This window comes from Cloeon dipterum, chromosome 2 (assembly GCF_949628265.1).
Source record: "Cloeon dipterum chromosome 2, ieCloDipt1.1, whole genome shotgun sequence".
Lineage (NCBI taxonomy): Eukaryota > Metazoa > Arthropoda > Insecta > Ephemeroptera > Baetidae > Cloeon > Cloeon dipterum.
Window position 1 is genome coordinate 6,077,875 of NC_088787.1, and position 16,485 is coordinate 6,094,359.

General features: G+C 35.8%; 1 protein-coding gene across 1 annotated transcript; it reads left to right on the forward strand.

The window, feature by feature from the left end:
- The first annotated feature begins 8,620 nt into the window (after nt 1-8,620).
- On the forward strand, nt 8,621-10,373 carry LOC135936979 (small ribosomal subunit protein uS12). The gene is made up of 4 exons (XM_065480003.1): nt 8,621-8,685; nt 8,915-9,074; nt 9,194-9,378; nt 10,089-10,373. Exons 1-4 carry the CDS (start codon nt 8,682-8,684, stop codon nt 10,169-10,171), a joined length of 432 nt encoding a protein of 143 aa, XP_065336075.1. The 5' UTR covers nt 8,621-8,681; the 3' UTR covers nt 10,172-10,373.
- The last annotated feature ends 6,112 nt before the right edge of the window (nt 10,374-16,485 follow it).

Genomic DNA, 16,485 nt, shown 5'->3' on the forward strand with positions numbered 1-16,485 from the left:
CCCCCCCCCTCCACCATGGGTTCGCAAAATCCAAAAACCCGGATATTTTCGGAAAAAATCCAATACATTGCAAAAACGGTTTTTTTTCTGAAAATTTGCGCATTTCTCCAAAACAAATGCATTTTTATTGAAAATAAAAGAATGGGGATCTTTACAAATCAGTAAAAATATGACACTGGTGTCCCCAAACACTGAAAATTCTAACACTAGTCGAATTTTTCCAAATTTTTGCGTGAAATGTGAAATTTTTGGGGTTAAATTCTGAAAAATAATTGTGAAAAAACCTAAAACGTGTTTTTTCAGCTATTTTTTTGCGCAAAAAAACCAGTGGTGCATTTTTGTGCATTGCAACCCTGGAGACGAGTCCAATTATGGGAAGTTTATGCAATTCTGATGGTTAAAAAGAACCCAAAATTTGGGGTTGCAAAAATAATGAAATTGGAAAAATTGCAACCCCTAATTTTTTCGTTTTTTGAAGTGGAAAAAATTATCACCAAGAAATAATTTGCATAGATCGCCTTAGTCATGGGACATCTTTTGAACAATTTTTCTAAATTTCAAAATCGTATATAAAAACATTTTTTTTAAATAAACGTAAAAATATTCATATTTCGAAAAAAAAACATTAAATTTATGAATTTCCGGAAAAAAACAGAAAACTGCAAAACCTAGTGGGGGTTTCTCAGGGTCGCAAAAACTGCAATTTTCCAAAAACACAAAGAGCATCGCAAAAAACTTTATTATAGTGTATTTCCGAAATTTTGAGCATTCTGTTCTAAATTTGAATATTTTTAAGGATATTTAAGTTTGTTGATGTGTGTCAACAGATATATAAAAAAAACTTTAGATTATGTCAAAAGGGAAAGGTTGAAATAATTATCATTCAAAATTTTAAGGTGTTTTTGAATATGATTTTGAAATATAGAAAATGTGTTTGAAGTTTTTTCGTGACAAATGTGAACTTAAGAAAATTTCATAGCGATTGTTTTTTAGAAATTCCGCTTCGAAACTCGTACAAATTGGAATTTTTTACAATTTTGTAACATTTGCAACTCCAAAACTCTGGTTTTAACCATCAGAATTGTAGAAATTGTACACTGTTGGACCTCCCTTGAGCATTTGAATGGTTTAGGGGTGCATAAGGCTACCCTCCACAACCGATAAACTGCCAATATTCGACACACTTAAAAAATATAGCATTTTATAGCTTTGGATATTTCCATTAATTTTGCACTTAATTTAAAAAAATTTGTTCTCTTTTCAAATAAGGGACGGGGTGGTAATTAAGAAGGAGTTTTGGATAATTTAAAGTATTTTTAAGCCCAAAGGAAGCATCCTAAAATATTTTTATCGAAATTGTAGCAATGCGGTTGAAAGGGGATGGTGGTAATCACCCCGTAAATACTTAAGCTGCTTATGGAAGGTCGAGACGAGTCTAACGGTGGATTGTTTTTGCCATTCTGATGGTTAGAACTCGAGATTTTAGAGTTTAAAATGCAGCCACAACACAAAAATTGCTAAAATTTCTTGACTTTTCGAATTTTGCACGCTCGAAATCTCGGGTTCTATAACCATTCAAATTGCTAAAATTAACACTTTTGGACTAATCTTAACCTCCCCTGACCAGCTAATGAGTTTAGGGGTGCTTTCCATCCACCCCTAATTATAAGTGGCACTACATAAAAACCTTCGAAAAAGTAAAATATTTTTAACTCAAAACTAATGTAATAATTTGTATTTTTTTCTAAAAAATATTTTCTCTGTTTTAATTTTAAAAGAAGGGACGTAGTGGCAGTTTTATGAAGGAGTTTTGGGTAATTTAAACTATGTTTAAGCGCAGAGGAAGCATGCTAAAATATTTTTTTTCAAAATTGAAGCAATGGGGTTAAAAGGGAATGAGGGTTATCACCCCCTAAACACTTTGGCTGGTTAGTGGAGGTTGGGCCAAGTCTAACAGTGGGTATATTATGCATTTCTGATGGTTAGAATCCGAGATTTAGAGTTGCAAAGAACCCGGCGAAAAATAAAAACTTTATGTAATTTTTTTCATTTTTGATTTGAAGAATTTCTCAAAATTAATAAAAAAACAACGCTGAAATTTTCAGTCTGGGTGTTTGTGTACCCAGATCGCGGGGCGCACAACGAGACGTGCTATTTTAAGGAATTGAGTTAATCAAGTGTCGGCGGGCGGCCAGTCCCGCGGCCGGTCCGGTGGTCGGCCCGGCGGCCCACTTGGGCCACGGCCCACCGGGGCATTGCCCGATTAGCCCGATGGGCTATCCGGGCCTGGGTGTTTCATAGTGTGTAACATAATACCCTTCAATGGCGGATTTAAGGCGGATTTATTCACTCATTCAGTATTTCAAACTGATTCGGTGATAAACAAAAAATTGGTAGCTATAGTTATAACGAACTGCTGTTCTAAAGTTTACAAAAAAAAAAGGCAAGTCTTTATTGGAAACTGAGCCCTGGCTCTCAACAACTTAACTTTCAAGATTCAGGGTCCAGGGGCTCTTTGTCAACAGCAGGGTGTTGCGAATAATTGCAACACGGCTATATTAAGCAGCCGGCGGCCGCTCATTTGGTCTGCAGGCGCGCGATGGGATAGATCAGGCCAAGGAGTACCACAATATGGGCTAGCAAAAACCCGTTTATTTGCTAAAAAGAGCCCTTAAAATTACAAAAATAAAAAATATTCTTTTCATGCAATTTCTAAATTTTTCTGCTATACTAATATTTTAAATTGTTAGTGTGCAATTAATTCGTAGGAAAGGAAAAATAATTAACTGTAAATACCGGTAAATACCGTAAATACGGAGACTTAAAACAAGTAAAAATCTATGGTGATTGGTGATTTTTAATGATAATTTTGTTCTTTTCCATAACTTATATTCATCTTTGTGCAGTGGAAAATTCGGTAAACGCTCGTGAAGATGGTTTTGCCGATTTGATGCCAAAAATTTGCTTTATACTGGAGCAATGTTTAAATAGCTGTACACGTATTGAAAATGGCACTAGAGAAGTCATATTTTAACAACCCCCCTTTTGCTCTTCTGAAACTATATGCATCACGAAAATGCAGAAAATACTCTAATCCCCCAAATGCAATTAAAATATTGGGAACATTTTTTATAAAATACAAATAAAATATATTGAAGTCGTAAAACGACCAATAAAGACATCTTTTCATCCAGCTGAGCCAGCTTTGACCAATTTTCGATTATATCGTCAGCCGCAAGCCACCGTGAATTTGGCATAGCTATACGAGCGCCAAGCCACCGGTCAAATTTTTGAAAATGTGTAAGTTCTGGAGAAAAAAGCTTGCCATTAAAAATATTTTCAGTCAAGCCAGCTGCCGGTGAAATCGGCCCACGGCAAGTTTTAACAATCAGAATTGAAAAAACTATCCACCGTTATCTCGTCTTAAGCTCCACTAACCAGCTTAAATTTTTAGGGGCCGCTTTGGCGCTTACCCCATTCCCTAGCTTTCATCCCCACATTGCTTATATTTCGATATTAAATTATTTAGCATGCTCCATCTGGGTTAAAAATATTTTTTTTTTTTTTTTTGCTCTTTTTATCCCTGTCCGAGGACCGAAGGACCGGGAAGGGCGCGCACTGCACTAGCACGAATGCTGAAACCCGGGTCCCAATAACACCGCGAACGGATAACATGGGCGCACGAGGCCGCACAGGGACCCAGCCCACTCAAGGGCCACTTGCCTCCGCACCGAGGACTGCATTGAAACGCTAGATATTCGTCCCGTGAAGCCAAATCACGCATGCTGGAAAGGTGCAAACCAGCAAGTAGCGAGTCGGCGCCGGTGCGCCTCCCAGCCCGTTGAGCAATTTGAGCAATTCGAGGAGTCACTAAACTAACCACTTTTTGCCATTTCTGACATTGGGTAGCCAGTATTAGATCTCCGAACTGCTCAAATACCTCTCATTGCTTTAACACTCCTGAGAGTGCCTTAACAATGCGAGCCAACGGGCTGGTAAATTGTCTAAAATATCTTTTCAATTCCATCCCTTCTTTCAAAAAGAAACAGACAAATATTTTAAAATCGGTGCAAAAATTAATACAAAATCCAGAGCTATAAAATAATTTACTTTTTTCAAGGGCGTTTAAGTATAGCAACTTAGGGGAGGAGGGTAAGCAACCCTAAACCTTTCAGCTCATCAGAGCAGGTAACAAAAGTCCATCGGTGGGTAGTTTTTGCTTTTCTGATGGTTGTAACCCGAGATTTGGAGTTGCAAAAATAATGCCTATTTTTTCATGTGTTTGGGTTCTTTGCACCTCCAAATCTCGGGTTCTAACAATCAGAATTGCAAAAACTACCCACCGTTAGACTCGTCTTGACTTTCACTAACCAGCTAAAGTATTTAGGAGGTGCTTTCCACCATCGCCTTTCAACCCCATTGCTACAATTTAATGCAATATGAATACAAAAATCCAAAAGCTGATACACATAATTATGCTTTCCTTTTTTGCACCGGGGATGAAGTATAGAAACCTAGGGGTGAAGGGTAAGCAGCTAAGCACACTTAAACCCTTCAGATCCTCAGGGCAGGTTGAGGCGAGACCAACGGTAGGTTGTTTTTTCCCATTCTGATGGTTAGTTTTCGAGATTTGAGGTTGCAAAAAATAAACGAATTTTGAAAAAGTACTTATTCTTCCAGTTTTGAAGTGAAGTTTTTTAAAACAAAAAACCATCACTAAGACATTTTCTGCTAAAATCACACTTATCATGCGACAACTTTTTAAACACTATATTTTTAAACTCTAAATTTCAAAGTCATTTTTGAAAACACATTTTTATTAATTATTTGAGCTGCATAATTTCTGATAGTTTCTAAGTTTTCTTAATTATATCCATGATTGATACATAATTGTTAATTTTTCGAAACGAAAAATGATTATGCACTAACACAAACTAAATTATTCATACTATATATATACATGATGCATTATAAATCATGAAAAACTGTTTTTCAGGGATTTCCGCTAATTTGATTATTTTACACATTTTTCCGAAACACAAATATCTTCAATGGATATATTATATTTTGTGGAGGTGCTTCTTTTCCGTTAAGTTCATTAAGAGGAAAAATTAATCAGGAATTATATATCAATAACAAATAATGGACATGTTTTTGTGGTAACTTTAAAAAATAAGCCAAAAAGGAAGTTACAAAGATTTAAAAAAATATATATTTTGGAAATTGATTTTGAATGTGTTTACAGTTGTTTAAAAAACTATCCTAAATTTTCTTTGTTTTTTTTTTGTTTTAAAAAATTCCACGTCGAAAGTCGAGGATTTGGTAATTTTTTCAAATTTCGTTATTTACATTTGCAACTCCAAATTTTGGAAAATAACTATCAGAATTGCAAAATCTACCCACCGTTAGAATTTGTTTAAATTTCCCCTGACCAGCTGAAAGGTTTAGGAGTGCTTTCGCTTACCCTCCATCCACCCACTAAAAGTTGCAATAATTTTCAACCCCCTTGAATAAAAATTTATATCAGTATAATATATTTCAATGATTTGCATTTCATTTAAGTGTGTGTTCAGGAGTCTTTTAAGGGTAATTGTCAATTTTACCGACTTTATTTCTCCATCCTGAATTTTACATATGTTGTTAGGGGTGTTTCATAGTGTGTAACCTGAAATTTTGAGCAAAAAATTCGGGGGCCTTTTTTGGGAAATCACGATTTTCGAAAACAGAAAATTTCAGATAGTATATCCGAAATATCAAGGTATCTTCGGTCCAGATTGGAATTTCGATGTGGTTTTTTCACCTCCACACGTAACTTTTTGAGTAGAACAAATTTTCCATTGGTCAAAAATTTGTAGGTCAAAGGTCAAGGTCACAAATTCGCGTGCAAAATGTTCAATTAAAAATATCGCAAAATACGCCCCCTCGGATTTTTTTCATGAAAACGTAAAAAATGTAGCCCTGAATTTGTAGAATCGAATGGTGAAGAGAAATCGATGGAGACTCTGATAGATCGCGAGATATTTTGAATTTAAGGATTCGTGTCGCGCGTCCGGCACGACGACAATATCATCCGGCGATTTTACTTTCGTAATTTACGTTGGAATTTGATATGTAACCCACATGTTATGCATATGATTACCTAGAAAAATAAACGAGCTTTCCAGTGGTGTGCTTACATTTTGTATTGGTTTCAAACTTCTCAAGAAATAGCGGCGCGCGAAAAGAAAATATAATTTTTTCAAATATTGACATTTTTACAAATCTCAAATCTCGGGTTCTAACCATCAGAATTGCAAAAACTACCCACCGTTGGACTCGTCTCGACCTTCCCTGACCAGCTGAAAGGTTTAGGGGTGTTTACCCTCCACCCCTAAGTTGCTGAACTTCAACCCCCAAGAAAAAAAACAAAAAATGTAGCATCCCTCAGTTAGGGATGGAGGGTAAACACCCCTAAACCTTTTAGCTGGTCAGGGAAGGTCGAGACGAGTCCAACGGTGGGTAGTTTTTGCAATTCTGATGGTTAGAACCCGAGATTTGGGATTTGTAAAAATGTCAATATTTGTAAAATTTATATTTTCTTTTCGCGCGCCGCTATTTCTTGAGAAGTTTGAAATCAATACAAAATGTAAGCACACCACTGGAAAGCTCGTTTATTTTTCTAGGTAATCATATGCATAACATGTGGGTTACATATCAAATTCCGACGTAAATTACGAAAGTAAAATCGCCGGATGATATTGTCGTCGTGCCGGACGCGCGACACGAATCCTTAAATTCAAAATATCTCGCGATCTATCAGAGTCTCCATCGATTTCTCTTCACCATTCGATTCTACAAATTCAGGGCTACATTTTTTACGTTTTCATGAAAAAAATCCGAGGGGGCGTATTTTGCGATATTTTTAATTGAACATTTTGCACGCGAATTTGTGACCTTGACCTTTGACCTACAAATTTTTGACCAATGGAAAATTTGTTCTACTCAAAAAGTTACGTGTGGAGGTGAAAAAACCACATCGAAATTCCAATCTGGACCGAAGATACCTTGATATTTCGGATATACTATCTGAAATTTTCTGTTTTCGAAAATCGTGATTTCCCAAAAAAGGCCCCCGAATTTTTTGCTCAAAATTTCAGGTTACACACTATGAAACACCCCTAACAACATATGTAAAATTCAGGATGGAGAAATAAAGTCGGTAAAATTGACAATTACCCTTAAAAGACTCCTGAACACACACTTAAACAATATTTTTCTGCATGAATTTTGAAAGAAGAGAAAGGTTTTGTAATGTGTAAGGAGTTTTGGACAATTTAAAATATTTTTAAGTCCAAAGGAAGCATGATGAAATTTTTATTATCAAAATTGTAGCAGTGGGGTTGAAAGGGGATGGGGTTAAGCACCCCATAAACACTTTGACTGGTTAGTGCAGGTTAAGACGCGTCCAATGGTGGCTAGTTTTTGCAATTCTTATGGTTATATAACCAAAGATTTAGAGGTGCAAAGAAAGAACTGCAACATTAAAAAAAATGTAATTTAAATATTTTAATTTAGAATTTCTCAAAAACTACAAACAAAACCACTTTGAAATTTGTAAGCTACAATTTTTAGCTTTAATGGGTGATTGATCCAATCAGCTTGTCGATCCACACTAATACACTTGCTGGTGGGAGGGGGGCCCTACGATCTCGTAGACCGCAAAAATTAAGACAGCGCCACGGTAAATTTTTTAATTTTCCAATACCAGTATGACCCTGTTCAACCCCCTCGAAAAAATTAAAATTTTTTATCTAATTTTTTTTAATTATTTTGCATTTATTTAGAAAAATATTTTTTTAATTGTTTTGAAAGGAGGGATTGGTTGGTAATTTAAAAGGAGTTTATTTGGATAAATTACATAAATTAAAATTATTTATAAGCCCAAAGAGGAAAGTATGCTAAAATTTTTACTATTTAAATTGTGGCAATGATGTTGAAAGGTGTTGGGGGTAAGCACCCCCATCACCTAAGTACTTTGGTTGGTTTTAGTGTCGGTCGAGACGAGTCTAATGGTGGGTATTTTTTGCAATTCTGGATTCTGATAATTATAGATGAGCTTGAGATGATGTGCCTGTGAGAGCAAAGAAAACCCTCATTATCGAAAAATGTCATCTTTTTACCATTTTTTGGAAGAGGAAATCCCCACGAGCAAAATTTCGGTTACAAGCCAGCCCATCAGTAGCTGCTATAAATTTCGTGGGTGTTGCCTAATTCATATATTCGTAATCTGCAAGCACACTGCCCAATCAAGGCTCAGGCGTCGGGGCTGCCAACTTAAAACTGGCAGTTGGCAGCTCAACAAAAATATTGGTCCCGCGTTTGTTAGTCAAAGTTAACCAGAGAACAACGGTCGAATTTTTTGGGGCCGATTTAGCTATAAAATAGTGTCAAAAATGGTTTTTGGGACTTTTTTATGGTATTTTCGAAAAAGTAATCGCAAAGTAATCGAAGTAATCGGTACTTTGGTTTTTGGAGAAAAGTACTCGGTACTTTTCAATTTAAAAGTAATCGGTAGTACCGAGTAAAAGTACCGGTAGTACCGATTACTTTGAAAGTACTCGGTACTTTTCGCCCATCCCTACACTGTTTCAGTCGGCCATATTCGGTTTTCACTTCAGCCTTGTACGTGACACACACGCAACATGGGTAAGCATTTTCTTGAATTAAAACGCCTTTTCAAGCCGATTTAACGTCAGGATCGTTCGAATTATTTTGTGCTCGTCAATCATTTCGATTAATCGCGTGGCTGCGCTCAATAATTCACGGAATAAGAGCGAAAATGTGTGTCGGCATTTGGGCGGCCACGTGTTATGCATGGGGAAGCGCGTCTGCCGCTATGTCACTTGTGGATATTAATAGTTTTTCGCATCTTCAGGCAAGCCCAGAGGTTTGAGAACCGCGAGAAAGCACGTGAACCACCGCAGGGACCAGCGATGGGCCGACAAAGACTACAAGAAGGCTCACTTGGGCACAAGGTGGAAGGCCAATCCCTTCGGAGGCGCTTCTCACGCCAAGGGAATCGTCTTGGAAAAAGTGTATGTACTGATAAAATAACTAATAATTATGTTTTAATCATTTTTGCCAGGCAAAGCCCATAAATATGTATTTAATGCTGTAATTTACGAATGGGATTGATTTTATTGCTCAATTTCAGTGGTGTCGAAGCCAAGCAGCCTAACTCTGCCATCCGCAAGTGCGTTAGGGTGCAATTGATAAAGAATGGTAAGAAGATCACGGCCTTCGTGCCCAGGGATGGCTGCCTCAACTACATCGAGGAGAACGATGAGGTGATGGTGGCTGGATTCGGGCGTAAGGGCCACGCCGTCGGTGATATTCCCGGTATGTGTTTCCCAACTTCCAGTATTTTTTCTACTATGGAATTTTTTTTAAATGATCCGATTTTATTTTAGTGTGATTTTTTTACTTCTATAAATGATATTACATGTAAATTTAACCCTAGCTGACCATTTTTTCATCTACTTCTGACCGAAAGTGCCCCAAAATCCAATTGTTTTAACTTAACCGGCTACGTCCTCTTATTGAGCAAAGGAAATTAATTAAATTACTTCCGGGGTATATTTTTTAAAGTTGCAGATTTTTGGAAGGGTCTGTGTTTAACCTCATTAAAATTCACCAGTTTAAGTAGCGTAAAAAACCGCCTATATTCAGAAAGCTGATTAAATATCCAGTTTTATTCCTAACCTGAAAAGCAAATTTTTCTTAAATTTACTAATTTTGCACAAAATCCGTCTGAAAATTTCAACTGGCCTTTTGAGAACCTTTAATTTTTTCCTAATCAGGATTTTGCAGTGAAATTCACTCATTCCTCTTCCAAATTGCTAATTAAAAAAGTTCTAAGGCAGAGCTACTGTGGGTTTTGTCTAAAGACCCTACAAATCAGCTGTGTCTTGTCTTCAACTAAAAATTAACTGTCCCCCCCCCCCCCCCCCGTAATCCATATAATCTGAAATATTTACACAAATATTTTAAAGAGTTAATTGTTTCCAACCATGACTAATTTTCCTATCGTCTTTTTCTCTGTTCGACAGGCGTCCGTTTCAAGGTGGTTAAGGTGGCTAACGTTTCGCTCTTGGCTTTGTACAAGGAGAAGAAGGAGCGACCTAGATCATAAGTTTACTCTAATGTTACTCTCCATCCAACACACAAACGGTCTGGCTCGCCTACTACAATTTCTCTCCTCTTCATCCACGGGATACTGGGTGAGAAAAGAAGTGGCTGGAGGACGCAAATCATTCCACACATTGAAATAGTGCATTCCAATTTGGACTCTCTGTCACTAAGCATTCCGTAATAACCTTATGAGCTGGATTTGACATCATTGTTATCATTTCATTCTTTCCCAAGAGCTATGTAAATATTTAAAATTAAAATGAACCTTGAGATTTTAAAAGTTGACTTTATCTGTTAAAATTTTCAATGAAGCAATTAGTGCACAGATTTTGCTAACAGGTAGGCAATCGGGGATGAACTCTTTTGGCATAAACTAGAGGTGTCAGAAGCGTGAGTTAGAGGCGGCTGGTGGTTTAGCAGCAATTTCGGCTCGGCGATGTCAGTTAACGAAGAAAAAATGAGTAGTAATCACAGGTCGGAAGATACCATAACTTACAATGAAGCCCTTAAATTTTATATTGAGCTTGATCTAATTAGTCCCAGTTTCAGCCATTAAACTAAATTAATATGTCATAAATTTAAATCTAAAATTTGTGCTGACCAGAATTCCGGAAAAAAATAGTTAACGTTTTTTAATTCGTCAAGCTGCCCGGTAAAACTTTAAATTATAAAATAATAACGTGCTTACAAGGCTTCTATTACAAAATTCCTCATCTTTAACACGGGTTAAAAATTCCTTTGCTTCAAAAGAGGAAATTTTTAAAATTATCATTCGATTTTAAGGCTCTATTTATTGCAATTATTAGTTTTTATGTTTTAGGTGAGGGAGCGAAGAGGCGCGTCGGGCTCTTTCTTAAATAATATTTTATTTATTTTTTGAAGTCCCAATCTTCTGACGCTGCGTACAAAAATATGAGAAACTAAAATACAATTTGCCTACTTTACAGGGGCTCGCACAATAAAACGCCATGATTTTGAACTTCTGTCTCTTCGCTCTTTTTCCATTGCTCTGCTCTGCCCGTATAATTATAATGAACTCAACGCGTTGAATATTTTCGTGTCTCCCTCCTTCGATACTCGTACCTGAGCAAGGAACACAGTTGCCAGCCGCGGTTTAGTTTTTGGTGCGTGCAAAAAATATTGAAGTTGTCGTTAGTCAGTGCGTCAAGGCAGGGCTGGCTGAACTGTGATTAATGATATCATGCAGATTTTTACATCATCACATTCCTTTGATCATTGCTTCTTGTCCTGTTATTTTCATTTTACTAAAAAAGGGGATCGCTATAAATTGATGGGTGTAAGTGGCTAATTGTAAAGTAAAGAATAGAAATAATAAAATTAAATAATGTGTGAAATTCAAGCCAGGATCTCAATTTTAATGCAAAGAATTTAGATTGAAACGAAGACAATCCCGTTGAATCTTGCGTAAAAAGAACAATGCGCAAAACTGAGAGACAATTAATAAGTTAGAAAGGAGACAATGGATTGAACTTAAGGTCAGACTGTTTATACATTCAAAATAAATTTGTATCTCAAATAAATGTTGCATATACATAACCTGACAGCTGTTTTTTCGGCCTTTTTTTAGTATATTATGTCACTAGTTCTTGTCTTGAGATTTCCCAATCGTTTGAACAAGCAATACAAATTTAGACCCTGAGCAAGGATCTTTTTTTATTTTAGCACATTGTGTACAAAACTTTCGCCAGTGAGCAGCATAATATCCAGCGAAAATAAATAGAATAAAAAATATTATATCTAAACAAATAAAACAGCTTGGCCAAGCCCTTAAATTTTTTTTAAATTTTTAAAATGAAAAATAAATCTGTTAATTTGTTAATCTTATCAAAAAAATTGTGCTAAACTAAAATTTTATCAGAGCCCCGCAATATTACCTTCACGAGTTAAATAAAATCAACAAAAACCAAAACAGTAGCCTTCTTTGGTTAGTTTTTTACTTCTTTTCAGGGTTAATAATCATATTCATAAATATATTGTGGAATTTTTTTAATCGACTTTTCGCTAATTCTCAGGTTTAATTTACCTTGCCACCAGTTGGATGATTTAGGGAAGATTTGATAGAGACTGAAGATGAAGAAATAGGTCTCCAAAAAGTTGCACTTATAAAAATCGTAATTTATTTCCTTGAGGAAAATCAAAATATTTAATTCTTGAAAATCAAGCGCAGGAAATCGATTAAATCAATATTTCGCGATCTGTTAGAGTCTCCATCGATTTCTCTTCACCATTCGATTCTACACATTCAGGGCTACATTTTTTACGTTTTCATGAAAAAAATCCGAGGGGGCGTATTTTGCGATATTTTTAATTGAACATTTTGCACGCGAATTTGTGACCTTGACCTTTGACTTAAAAATTTTTGACCAATGGCAAATTTGTTCTACTCAAAAAGTTACGTGTGGAGGTGAAAAAACCACATAGAAATTCCAATCTGGACAATTTACATATTGTTATTTACTGACAAAGATATCTAATTTTAAAAGTAAAGTAGAAATTTGAAAATTACGAATCTGGTAAGGGTCGGGGGGGGGGGGCTAAACAGGGACAGGGACGGCGCAGGGACGAACCCGAGAGAAAAAAATGGGACAGGGACGGGATTATTTTTTCAGGGACGGGACCAAAAAACCACCCCGGTTCCCCTCTCTAGTTGCATTACACAAGGTGGCCGGCGCGCAACCCAATTATCATTTTAATAACGTTTTCATTATCAAAAAAATTTGAAATTTTCGCTCATGGTAACCAATGAATCTGTCCTTTAAAATCAATAAAAAAATTATTTATATTATACGCAGTCTCTGATAGCCACAAGGGTCCGAGTTTGTCTCTGAAAATCATTGAAATTATTAAAATGAAAAAAAAAACATTTTTTCTGAGATGATTCTTGAATAAATTTACTTAATTTTGGGTGTTTTGATTTTTTTAAATTAAAATTTTAATTAAATTTAAATGTTCTTTAACGGCCAGCTGAAATTTTCAGATGAATTATTTTCGAAAACAGTAAATTTGAGAAATTTTGCTGAGTGGAGACGCCGACACTTAGTTAGTCCCATCAGAGGGGAATCGAGCAGCAAGGAACTGGAAACGTGGCCGCTATCAGGGGGTCGACGTATTGAACGCTTAAAGCAAAACCTAAATGTTTCCCGCGCGTATCTTAATTTAAAATATTATATTTGCTCGTTTGAGGCGTTTTTGTGTGTTGAAAAACAATTGAAAGAATTACTTCACAACTATATAATATTTGAAGTTATATTTAAAAAAAATCGTCTAGGTTGATTGGGGCTGCTTAACAATTTCAAATTATTTTCACCACGTTTTAACACTCGAACGCGTTTTTATGTACAAAAATTCCCAATGGGACTATCTTTTCGCCTGCCCGCACCGCGGTCTTAAATTGAAAAACACCAGACATTTTGTTAGTCAAAGATTTATTGCTTTATTGCTCCCTCTCGTGGGGTTGTATTCTTGCTTCGTGCAACTCGATGAAAGCAACTGACTTGAATGGTTATTGTTGTTGCATCCGGCCGGCCGGTACATCCCTAACAAAATTTTTATTGCCTCAAACACCCCTCGATGAGGCGAGTGCCCGCTTTTAGGCCGATTTGCCTGCGATCACAATGCACCCGCCAGGTGTGCGGCGAAATAGAGCCTTTTGTTGTCACCCGCTGCGATGCAGGCGAGCGGGCCAAGAGCCACGGAGTAACAAGTGCATCTCCCTTCTCGAGCCAGCACTGCTTGCTATTCGAGTTAAATTTTATCTCAAAATCAACTCTTTCCAGAGTGGTTATAGTTAAAATTCAATTTAAATATGACTAGTAGACCTGTTTCGATAAAATGCCCAAATATTGTTGTGTGACCAAATATTAAAATCTAGTCGGGTTTCAATTTAATTGCTTTCATATTCGCTCTAATTATAGCAACTTGCAATACAAGGTGACCAAGATATCAACAAATATCTTTGGCAATCTAGAGTTTACAATAATTTTTAAATTTGATTTCTAAAAAGGGATTTAACTCTTATTAGAAAAAGTGGTACCATCAAGAAGTACCACTTTTCCGCGTAACTATTTGTCAGGGAACGATTGTGCATGAGTCTTCGTGTAAGGAGCCAGTGCGGCAACAGTGTGTAGGGCTCCTTTTAACGCAAAGACAAGCGCTTACAATAGACCTGCGGCACCAAGAGGAGAGAGCATTGAGCGGGTAGTGCAAGTGCAGCCACCATGCAATTCAATTTCATGTAATATTTAAAGAGGAATGATAGTGAATTTCCCCGCAAAATCCTTTAACACACATACAGATTGGGTCCAAAAAATCATGTACAGTTAAAAAATTACATAGGCAGCACTGTAAATTTTCGAGAAAATCGGCCTCAAACTTAGCATTGTTTTAAATGGAGAATTTTCAAAGGAATTGTGTAATCGTGATTTTCTCTGAAATTCCGCATTTCCCCAAAAAAAGACTTTGGCTGTCCGATAGATCTCGATGAGAGGATTCCAAATCATGTGAGAAAACATAGTGCAGCAATGTAAATTTCGGAGAAAATTGGCAAAAACAATCTGACTGGCCAGCGCCCAGCGCTGCTGGCCAGCAGAGGGGGCGTTTTACGCTGTCACTTCTGGTTGCATTACAGAAGGTGGCCGGCGCGCAACTCAATTATCATTTTAATTACGTTTTCATTATCAGAAAAATTTGAAATTTTCGCACATGGTAGCCAATGAATCTGTCCTTTAAAATCAATAAAAAAATTTATTTATATTATACGCAGTCTCTGATAGCCACAAGGGTCCGAGTTTGTCTCTAAAAATCATTGAAATTATTAAAATGAAAAATATTTTTTCTGAGATGATTCTTGAATAAATTAACTTAATTTTGGGTATTTTGATTTTTCCCAAAAAAAAATTAAACGTTCTTTAACGGACATCTGAAATTTTCAGACGAATTTTTTTCGAAAATAATAATTTGAGAAAATTTTGCTGAGTGGGGGAAAACTGGAAATTTAATCAGCTCTCTGAATTTAGGCAGTATTTAACGCTACTATGAACTGGTTAATTTTAATGAAGCCAAACACAGACCCCTTTTGAAAATCTGCAATTTTTGAAAAAATAAAAAATTTCTTTGAAGACTTAAAAGCACTATTTTTTATCTTCTCACTATCAAATTTTCATAATTTTTCTCACCCCGGAAGCAATTAATTTCCTATGCTAAAAAAGAGGGTGTAACCGGTAAAATTTGAAAAATTGGATTTTGGGGCACTTTTGGTCAGATGTACATGGAAAAAATAGGTCGGTTAGGGTTAACTTTACATGAAATTTCATTTTTTTTAAATAAAAAAATCACTATCATTCCACTTTAAGACAATTTTTGGTATTTTTCCTTATGATCACAGGAGAGGATCGCTAGAGCAATCAATCCGCATATTGTACCATTGCCTGACTCAAGCATAAAATTATTTTAAATGCGACAAAATGTCAAGGGACTTCTTGTGTATCTACGATTTTATTTGAACAGCTCAGATGCCTGATTTCGGCAAAATTGAATACAAATGTACCAAATAAGATTCAAAACCAATTATTTTGGCATTTTATATTATTTTGCTTTTTAATTGAAAACAAACTAAAAAATGAAGCGTTAGATTTACATTATAAAAAATATTGCTAGGTGCGTAAGAATTTTATTACTTACTCTCAAATTCAATTGAAACCACGCGGCTTAAACATGGGCTAGAGAGTGCAAAATAATCCATAACTTTTGTGCAACATGAGCTGCGTGGGAGGGGGTGCACAAATATATATATATATATATATATATATATATATATATATATATATATATATAATTCTAATTTAAATTTAATATAAAAAATTTTTCACTGGCAATGGATAGATTTTTCTTAATATTTTGCTGCCCTATATATATATATATATATATATATATATATATATATATAGATTATGTTCAATTCACTCCGATGAATTTAAGGAAATAAAAATATGCGATTTGAAGCACAAAATACGGCGAGGTAGTGATCGCTCGTCGCTCAAGCCCTGTACGCTCAATTTTTAACAATCAGGCCCGCTGTGCACTCTGTTGTGATATTAAAATATTTTTTAATTAAAATTCCCTCAAAGCTTACCAATTCAGAAGGGCAGCAAAATATTAAGAAAAATCTACCCGCATAAAAAAATATCACCTGAGAATGTTCTAAGAATATACCGATTTCGCCCAGGATTAATCTAAAAAATTAATTATATACGAACTTATGATACGGTTTTTCGTGATACTGGATTAATCTGTAGA